We start from the raw sequence: 10,186 nt of genomic DNA on the forward strand, positions 1-10,186 counted from the left end.
GTTACATCGGTTGCTGGTTTCTCCAAGGATGGTGTGAGTTTAGTATCAAAAGCCATAGGCACTTTCACTTTGGAGTATCCCATCATTCCAAACTTGGTTAGCAAAGTCTTGGTATATGCTTCCTGATTGATAAAAATGCCTTCGGGTCCCTGTCTAATGTTTAAACCAAGGAAAAAGTTAATTGGACCCATTGAGCTCAATTCAAATTTAGTTTCCATCAGGTTTCTGAATTCCGCTGTTAATTTAGGATTCGTGGAGCCAAAGATGATGTCATCAACGTAAATTTGGACTATCATAAGGTGGTTAGCTTTTCGCTTACAAAAGAAGGTTGGGTCAACCGAACCTTGTTTGAATTTAGACATTTTTAAGAAACGAGTAAGAGTTTCATACCATGCTCTGGGAGCCTATTTAAGACCATATACTGCTTTGTCAAGAATATAACAGTGATCTGGATACTTCTCGTTCACGAAGCCTGGCGGTTGCTCAACATATACGGTTTCTTCAAGTTCACCGTTGAGGAAAGCACATTTGACATCCATTTAATAGACTTCAAAGTTCTTGTGAGCAGCATACACAAGAAAGATACGAACAAATTCTAATCTTGCCACGGGAGCGAAGGTTTCTTCATAATCAATTCCTTCTTCCTGACAATATCCTTCGACGACCAGCCTCACTTTGTTACGAATGATGTTCCCCTCTTTGTCCATCTTGTTCCTGAATACCCATGTGAGACTGACAACCGAAGCATCCTTAGGAGTTGGAATAACTCTCCATACCTTGTTCCGCTCAAACTCATTTAACTCATCCTGCATTGCTTGAACCCAGTCTGAATGATCAAGAGCTGTGTTGACAGTTTTTGGTTCAATTTTAGAGACGAATGAGTTGAACATGCAGAATTCTACTTTTGAAAAAAGTGCAACCTGTTTCGCTTTGATTTGAGAGCAAGTTAACACTTTTTCCGATGTTTCCCCAATAATCTGAGTTTGTGGATGATCTTTGGTCCATTTAACAAGTGGAGAAAACGTTGCATCATAAATAGGATCCAGTTCAACATTTACTTCTTCCCCTAGTTCAGACATGATGTCATCATCACCAACATTGGTGTTCTCCCCCTCAAAGAATAAACCATGTTCAGGACTAGCATTTGTATCTTCTTCATTGACTGAAATTTCAGTCGAGTTGGAAGAATTTTGTGATGAGTTCTCCCCCTAGAATGAAGGACCGTGATCGTGAGGAGTAGAGGAACCCTCCCCCTGGACAGTAGGATGATCATGAGAAGGTTCGTTTGCGTTTGCGCCTTCGGTGTCTTTGGATTGATTTTCAGCCATCTTCTTAGCAACATCTTCTATAACTTCTTTTTGATTATCAACCTTTTTGTCTTTGGCAGTTGATTCAGAGTCAATCGCCTTTTGAGGCTTATCGAACAAGAGCATGAATTGGTCAAAAAGATTCGAGATGGAGATGGTGACCTGACCATTCTTGGAAAATATATCTTGTGATGCATCTTCTGTTGATTTCAGCTTCTTAACATAACTATCGTTAAAAGTGACATAGTATGTTTCTTCAATTTTCTTCGATTGTTTATTGATAACTCTATACGCCTTGGAGTTTAGGGAATAGCCTAAGAAAGTTCTTTCATCTGCCTTGACGTCGAACTTGTTTCGATTCTAATTGGAGTTGAAAATAAAACATCTTGAACTGAAGACATGAAAGAATTTCATGTTTGGTTTTCGATTGTTCAGGATCTCGTATGGAGTAACTGAGAATTGTTTATTCAAGAATGATCGATTCTGAGTATAACATGCAGCCGCGATTGCATCAGCCCAGAAGTACAATGACAAGGATGTGAAACATAACATGGTACGAGCAGCTTCACATAGTGACCAATTTCTCCTTTCAACAATGCCATTTTGCTGCGGAGTATAGGGTGCTGAGAAATTGTGTGTCGTCCCTTTTTCAGCAAGAAAGCATTCAAAATCTTTGTTTTTGAATTCTAGGCCATTATCACTCCTTATATTACGAACAACCTTTCGTAGTTGCATCTCGATTTGTTTAATGAAGAGGATGAGCTTTGGAGTTGCTTCAGACTTTTTCTTGAGAAAGAAAACCCACGTAAACCTTGAGAAATCATCCACAATAACTAGAATGTATTTGCTTCTCCCAATGCTTTCGATGGACGAGGGACCACATAGATCAATGTGCAATAATTCCAGTGGTTCTATTACCTTGGTATTGATAATAGAAGGATGACTTTTCTTACTTTGCTTTCCCATTTCACATGCAGCTCATAGATGTTCTTTATCGAATTTCAGAACTGGCAGCCCTCGAACATGATCACCTAAAACTAATTTGTTGATGTCCTTGAAGTTCAGGTGAGAGAGTCTTATGTGCCATAACTAGCATTCATCGGAGTGAGCCTTTGTGAATAAACAGAATGCTGGTTTACCTCTTATCGAATTGAGGTTCAGTGGATACATTTCTCCTTTTCGCTTGGATATTAATAGAACGTTGCTTGACTTCTTGTCGACAATTTCTGAGCCGTCATCATCAAATGATACTTTTAACCCGGTACCAACCACCAGCTGTGATACATTGATGAGATTGTGTTGGAGCCCTTCAACGTATGCAACCTTCCTTATAGAGAATTCGCCATTAGTGATCATTCTGTAGCCCTTAATAGTTCCAAAAGAGTTGTTGCCATACTTTACAATACCTCCATCTTTGAGAGAGCGAAACTCCCTTAGTTCCTCCTTCCTTCCTGTCATGTGATGCGAGCAGCCACTATCAATGTACCATTCTTCGTCAAACTGCTGATCACGTATAACCTGCAAAAAATTAAGCAGATTTAGGAACCCAAAGTTTCTTGGGTCCTTGTGAGCCTTTTATAGGACATGGTATTGTAAGAGAAATATCAACCATATATGTGCGTTTAATTAAAGTTGTTTCATCTTTTCTTTTAACGGTGAAAACTTTAATTTTTGTTGACTTAGGAGGACTAGGATTTTTGACAGAAGGACCGGAATTTAAAGACTTGGAATTAGGAGAGACATTAGGTTCTTGGTTTTTGTGATCAGACTTGTAGGCTTGAGGAACGAAATTCTTATTCCGTTTGCCATTGGATGAGGAACCTAAATTCTCCTTTTGGTTATTGTAGGATGAGGGACCGAAACAGCTCTTTCGGTTGTTGATGGAAGATGGACCGAAACTATCCTTTCGGTTGTAGTAGGATTTGGGACCGAAACTGCCCTTTTGGTTGTTGATGGAAGATGGACCAAAACTACCCTTTCGGTTGTTTTCAGTCGTTGGGCCGAAACCACCCTTTCGGTTCCTATTTGTTGAAGGACCAAACTCATCCTTTCAGTTCTAGTTGGTCGAAGGACCGAAACCGTCCTTTCGGTTCCTGTTGATTGAAGGACCGAAACCTCCCTTTCGGTTCATTTTGTCTTCTTCTGATTTTTGCTTCTTTTCAATCCTTACAAAATCAGGATTCTGAGAGTTCCAAAAATGTTTTCTTTCGGAAATATTCTTCTTGTACCTTATGCTTCATTGATGCTTTCGATCAGCGACCTGCTTTGGATTTCTATGAATGCTGGCCTTTCTTTTAGAAGCATGAGCACAATTCATTCTTTGCTGAAGAAGTGTCACTAGTGGTTTGTACAAGTTCATCTAAAGGAGTTTTAGTTCCTCTTCTACTCGAAACATCATACTTTGTAGGCTCATTTAGCGGTTCAGGTATGTATCTACCTTTTACTCCCCATGAGGTTTTCTAGGAAAGACCCTTCGTCTCCTCTGCGTTGTCTATTGGGGCTGACCAGAAGAATTCATCGCATCCACCAGCATTCTACCATAGCGGTTAGTTCTGCAGTTTGTTGTGGAGTGATACCCTGCACTGTGTAGAATAGGCTTGGAGTGGTATGTACCTTTTGGTACACAACAACTTTAACTTTGAGGGCTTTGGAGTTGTTAGTAGAGGAACGAGCGAACTCAATAGAGTTTTCAGAAATTAGGTTCTTATTGGATTTGGGTTTGTTGTTGGATAATTCAGAACAGTCTACCAAATCTTCTACAAAAATTTCACTCATGTCATCATCCTCATTAAGTTCAGATGTATTTTCAATATCAATTTTGTTTTCTGAACTCAAGTTGGTATTCAAAGAGTCAAATTTTTGTATAGTTTCGGCTCTCATTTTCAATTTATCATTTTCATCTAACAGATTTTTGAGCATGTCCTTGTGGTCCTTGGACTTTATGTAGGATTCAATTTTGTCCAGACCTATTTTGTATGCAGGGGACACTTCGTCCGAAGACACAACACTTTCACAAGTGTAGGCTTCAGCATCAATTTCATCCTCCTTTAATTCAAGGAAAGGTAAAATCATACGATGTAGCTTCTTCCCTATTTCACAATCAAGATGCAACTGAGTGATGTTAAAATAAAGTCTCTTTGAAGTTAAACAAATAACATTTCTCTGCTTGAGAAGTTTAAGATTGTCTCTCTGTAAATAAATAGAATCATCTTTAGATATAATTAATTCCTTTTCCTTTTGCTCGATCCACATTCTTCGTTCCTCACTCTTTGATGAAATCCTGCTGATTTGATCAGTTAGGTTAGAATTCATGACATGGGTTTGGGTGAGACTACTACTTATGCTAGAGAATTTCGACTTCAAATTATTTAAATCCTTTTCATAATTATTAGCAGGTATTTTTAGACAAGCAAGAATATCTTGTACCTTTTTGATCAACTCATCACATTCGTTGATCTGAACACTGACAGGCTTAGCAGCAAAACATCTGTTCTCTCCCTCTCTTTCCTCTTCAACTCCCCCATCAGTTGTGTATCCTCTCATTTGGGACACACCCTCGGTCACTGCAAAACATCTTCCCATTGACTGCTCTGCTTTTGCCATCATAGATTTCCATGAGTAGGCTTCCTAACTTCATCATCCTCCGAATCTGTGGACCAGACCTCCACACCTCCAAACTTATCACTGTTGTTTGAACCCTGCACAATTAAATCATTCATAGTAGAGTTATTAACAACAAACTTTCTTTTCTTTATCTCCTCTAATCTTCTCAGGAGGCTCGCTTCCTCGTCATCTTCACCTGTCTTCTCTTCTTTCTTTCTCAGCATGCAGTCTTTAGCAAAATGATTTTTGCCTCCATAGTAATGACAGTCAAATACTGAGTCACCTCCAATTTTAGCTTCCTTCTTTGACTCTTCCGATTTTGATCCCATCTTTGGTTCCTCCTTGATCTGTTCGGCGCTATAACTTTCCTGCCAGTTTCGGTTCTTGTTGGCTGGGAATTTCTTCTTGATGTATTTTCTGGGGTTTGACACCATCATTGCATATTCTTTGCCAGTTAGATCAAAATCTTCAAGATCTAATTCCTCTTCTTCTTCAACCGAACTCTTTCCTTTTGAGACAAGAGATAAGGAACCAAGACCCGAAACTACATTCGTTTCCTTCAATAAGGCATTCTCATGGGATTTTAAAATACCCACAAGTTTTGCCAGAGAGTATGACTTGAATTGTTCATGAGCTTTGACCTTGGACACAACGGACATCCATTCAGGTGTGAGACCATTCATGAAAGTGACCTTTTGTTCAATCACCTTTCTTTCAATCCCATGCTTGATCATCTTACTCAAAAGATGATTGAAACGATCGAAAGTTTGGATAAGTTTTTCTTCAGGGTTTTGCTTAAAGTCGCCAAACTCTGATAACAGGAGGGTTTGAATAGAGTGTTCCGGATCTTCATCTGTGGAATATAATTCCTTCAATCTATCCCAGATCTCCTTAGCTGTAGCACAGGAACTTACCAAACGAAACATATCCGATTGCAACGCAAACCGTATCATCCTTAGAGCTTTGATGTTGCACTGAAACTTCTCTTTTTCGTCCTGAGGAATGTCTTTGACGTCATTGATAAGCTGATTGTATTCTTTCCGCATTTTAACAATCTTTGATGTGCTAGAATGAGCGAATGGGTCTGAAGTGATTGCTTCCCAGTTTAGATACCCATTGTCCTCCGATCCAATCACGTAATCTTCGAAATGATGCGTCCAGACTTCATAGTCTTGCGTATACAAGATCGGTATTCTTGTTGTAGATCCTATGCTGTTGGAAATATTGATCGGATTGGTTTGTGAATCGTCCATGGAGATTGTAAATACTTTTGATCGATAACCTGTAAAAGATCAGACTTGTAATATTTCGTTAGGGTTGGATTAACAATTAATGAGATACATCAATAAAGAGTGACGGCTTGATTAATGTCAATTAATGCGAAATTAAACCCTATGAGCTCCTTCGACAGAAGAGTTGTGTATGGATTACACAGTCTCCTGCTCTGATACCAATTGATGAGTTATAAACTCTTAGATCGATTAGATCTTTCACATGTACGACAAAAGTAATCAAGCGATTTATGAATAATATGAGTATGAACACAAAACAGAATCAAACTTATGCTTATGATTCAAACAAAGTCACACCTCAGCAGAGCTCGATAAAGAACTTCCGCTGTGGAGGCAAGCTACGGTTTACAATAGATCTGAAACAAAAACAATCAAAAAGCTCAAATCTAAGTCTGCATGCATGCAGCTTATATACTAAACCCTAATACATAATTATGCACGGTTGGACAGGCCCAACACCGGCATTCAAACTGGGCTATGGACCGAGCCCATGATGCAACCCAATAGACTCAACAGTAGTGTCTCCAAATCTTGAGGGCGAACACCACTGCCCCCAACTCCGAATCGTGCGTCGGGTAGTTAGCCTCATGAGGCTTCAACTGTCTGGAGGCGTAAGCTATCACATGCCCCTGCTGCATCAACACTGCTTCCAAACCTGTGATCGAGGCATCGCAGTAGACTACAAAATCATCCACTCCCACTAGCAGCGTAAGAATCGGTCCGCATTGTGGCCTCTCGCTCTGAATCACTAACTCTCCCCCGCTGGGAGTGCGAACCCTCACTAGTTGCAACTTGCAATCAATCACCACCCCATTGGGGCTCAGGCAATCCATGCCTACTATGACCTTGTTCCCTCGCAAAGGAATAGGGACCAGGTCCACCGAAAACTGCTCATCGAATATCTGCAGCGAGCATGCCTTATGCACCCTCGCGAACCTGACGGTCATATCATTGGCTATCTCCACCTCGAGTGGACAATCCAGCTCCCCAGGAGCTCTGCTAAACCTATTTCTAAGCATAAGAGAGACAAATGATCGGGTAGCCCCCGAATCAAACAACACTGTAGCTGAAATGACGTTCACTAGGAACGACGCAATATATAAACATATCAACTTAGAAACAATCATTAATAAATGCAGAGATAAAAGAAAAATACATACCCATTACCACGTCAGGAGTCGCTCGCGCCTCCTCTGCTGTCATATGAAAAGCCCTACTCTTTGCCACTGGCGCCTCGGCACAGCCCTGACGACCGTCTGTAATCATCAAAGTAGCAGGGGCAGGTGCTGACGCCTTCCCTACTGCTGCTAAGGTTGGGCACTGAGACTTTTTAGGTCCCCTCTGATTGCAATAGAAGCAAATTAGATCTGATGTTGCGGTGGCGGTGGTAGAAGATGTACAATCTCTGCTCATATGCCCAGTCCGACTGCACTTGTAGCAGCCGAAACTCCTTGCCTAGCATGCCCCATCGTGCAATCTCCCATATTTGCCACACCGATTATGGCTCTGTTGACCTCTGGACCTATGATCTGAAACCTTGGGCTTCTTGCCCGAACTCCCTGTACCCGAAGCCGTCTCCGACTACCGCTTCTTTACCATCTCAACATCAATCTCTCTCTCACAAGCCATCGCAATCATATCATCCAGCGTCTTGCAGCTGGATTGGCTCACAAACTGGCAGATATCACTCCGCAACATCTCATTATAATGGGGCTTCTTCATTTCCTCGTCAGCTGCGTACTGAGGAACAAGAAGGGCCCTCTCCCTGAACTTGGCGGTAATCTCCGCCACTGACTCTGTAGTCTGAGTAAGGTCCTGAAACTCTCTGGCTAATTGTTGCACCTCAATAACCGGTGCGAACTCGGCTCTGAACCTGGTGGTAAAATCAGTCCAAGTCATAGTATCAAGTGCTCTATCATCCCCAATACCATGTCCAACCTCCTCCCACCAGTCACGTGCTTTGTCCTTTAGGAGACAAGATGCTAATCTAACCTTGTCCCCCTCGGGACATCTGCTTGTGCGGAACGCGTTGGCAACATCCGCCAACCACCTAGTACTCGTAATAGGATCCCGCACCCCATGGTAGTCTGGAGCTCCACAAGCCCGGAACTCCCTGAAGGTGAGTGTGCACGACCCCATCATGGCCTCCATCTCAGCACGAAATGTGCTCAACTTCTCATCCATCAACTCCAAGATACCCTCCTTGATCGAACCGAATATCACATGAGTCTGCTCGAGTATGATATAGGTAACCTATGAAGTGAAAAACTCCCTAGTCTGCTCATCCAACTGCTCGGCCCCCGAGCTTGATTCCGATCCCTCCCCGGCACCTGAGCTGCCGACTGCTAGCCTAGGGCGCAAAACCACCATTCCGAAACACATCATGATAAACGTCAGTAACAATGATATATCTCGAGGGATCGCTACCACTACGTGTTTCCTGGTGTCTCCTCGGCCTTCCTTGATTCAAGTATGGATCCTCTGCTTCTAGTAGTATGGGCCCTTACTACCTTCCACATCTATCCATACTTTCCTCAAGAACCGCCTCGACTCCGCCAAGTCGCTACTACTTCTACTGATCTCTGCTACTCTCATCCTAGTTTGCCCTAGAGGAAATCTTTGACTCAACAAAACCAATCCTCAACTGCTGAAGGCCTCCTTGTAATGCCAATTAGTCATCACCTAAATACCATCACAAATGATGAGGCTCAGATAATCCTTCGAGTAAAAGACTCATCCCCACAACGGTTCGACTCAAACAAGAGATGCACAGTAGGGCCAAATCCAACACTCTGAGATTATTCAACCATGATCTCATGTGATGTGTCATATTCACCTAATAACTAACTCCCATCACTCGGAGTCCCACGAAGCACAAAGCAAGCAACATTCGGACACAGGAACTACTCAAGCAACTCTATTCTCATAACAAGAACTGTAGTAGCATACAATGCTAAGCTCGTACTGTCAGGCATAACCTAAACAAGCTATCCTATAGCTGTCTACTCAATACTAGCATGCAGTTCTCATAAAGCTGAAACACAAATAGCAGGCGTATAAGGCATCCTCCATGATCCTTAGTCCTATTCTAGCATGCTGTTCTACTAAAACTAAAACTGATAATCATAACATAAACTTGTATGGGTAATTTGGGAGTACGTACTTGAGCTTGGTTGATCACATGCACCGCACCCTTTTTCTCGTTTTCAAAACTCTTTTCTTTTCAATCTCTTTCTCAAAATTCTTTTGAAAATATTTTTCTTTCAAAAATCATTTTACTATTTCCTTAGTTTGAGTTCAGTCACACCCGTAAGTGTGCCTGAATCCCTCAATCCAAGGCTCTGATACCAGCTTGCAACAACCCAAAATACGACCCAAAATTTTTTGTTTAAATAATACTAAAACCATAACATCGAATGCCATAAAATAGAAATCATATGTCAGTATCTCAAAACCATAATAACGTGTCGTGATAAAAACCGTATCAACTGTGTCAAATCATATCTAGGAAAAATTAACCAACTCCCAGGAAAAAACTGAAGCTCTGGTGTGTGCGATGCCATCATCTCGAGCCTTTCCCTTTGCTTGCGGAAGTACCTGAAACCAAAACTGAAACTGTAACCACAAAGCTTAGTGAGCTCCCCCAGACTACCACATACATACAATCATATAAACACATATTAGGCCTGGCCCATTACATCTTACCGAAGTCTGGAAACTGCATCGGACCGAAGTCCAGAACTAACCAGGGCCTTTCCCTCTGCATTGGACCGAAGTCTGGAAACTGCATTTGACCGAAGTTCGGAACTGACTGGGACCTTGTCCCCTGCATCGGATCGAAGTCCGGAACTAACTGCATCGGATGGAAATCCGAGAACTGATTGGGACCTTGTCCTCTCCATCAGACCGAAGTCCGGAAACTGACTGAGCAATACATAGCATAGCATAAACATATCAACTAGCATAAACACATATATTTCACAT

The 10,186-nt window shown here is 41.7% G+C and overlaps 1 protein-coding gene across 1 annotated transcript; it reads right to left on the bottom strand.

Annotated features, from left to right (window-relative positions):
- Positions 1 to 404: 404 nt before the first annotated feature.
- LOC145029475 (uncharacterized) lies at positions 405 to 4,910 on the bottom strand. Its single transcript, XM_078977997.1, has 4 exons — positions 4,776 to 4,910; positions 1,247 to 1,667; positions 587 to 1,162; positions 405 to 499 (listed from the first exon to the last, which is right to left on the bottom strand). The coding sequence occupies exons 1-4, from the start codon at positions 4,908 to 4,910 to the stop codon at positions 405 to 407; spliced, it is 1,227 nt and encodes a 408-aa protein (XP_078834123.1).
- Between the last annotated feature and the right edge of the window lie 5,276 nt (positions 4,911 to 10,186).

This window comes from Lactuca saligna, chromosome 2 (genome assembly GCF_052625555.1).
Source record: "Lactuca saligna cultivar CGN05327 chromosome 2, ASM5262555v1, whole genome shotgun sequence".
NCBI classification, from domain to species: Eukaryota; Viridiplantae; Streptophyta; class Magnoliopsida; order Asterales; family Asteraceae; genus Lactuca; species Lactuca saligna.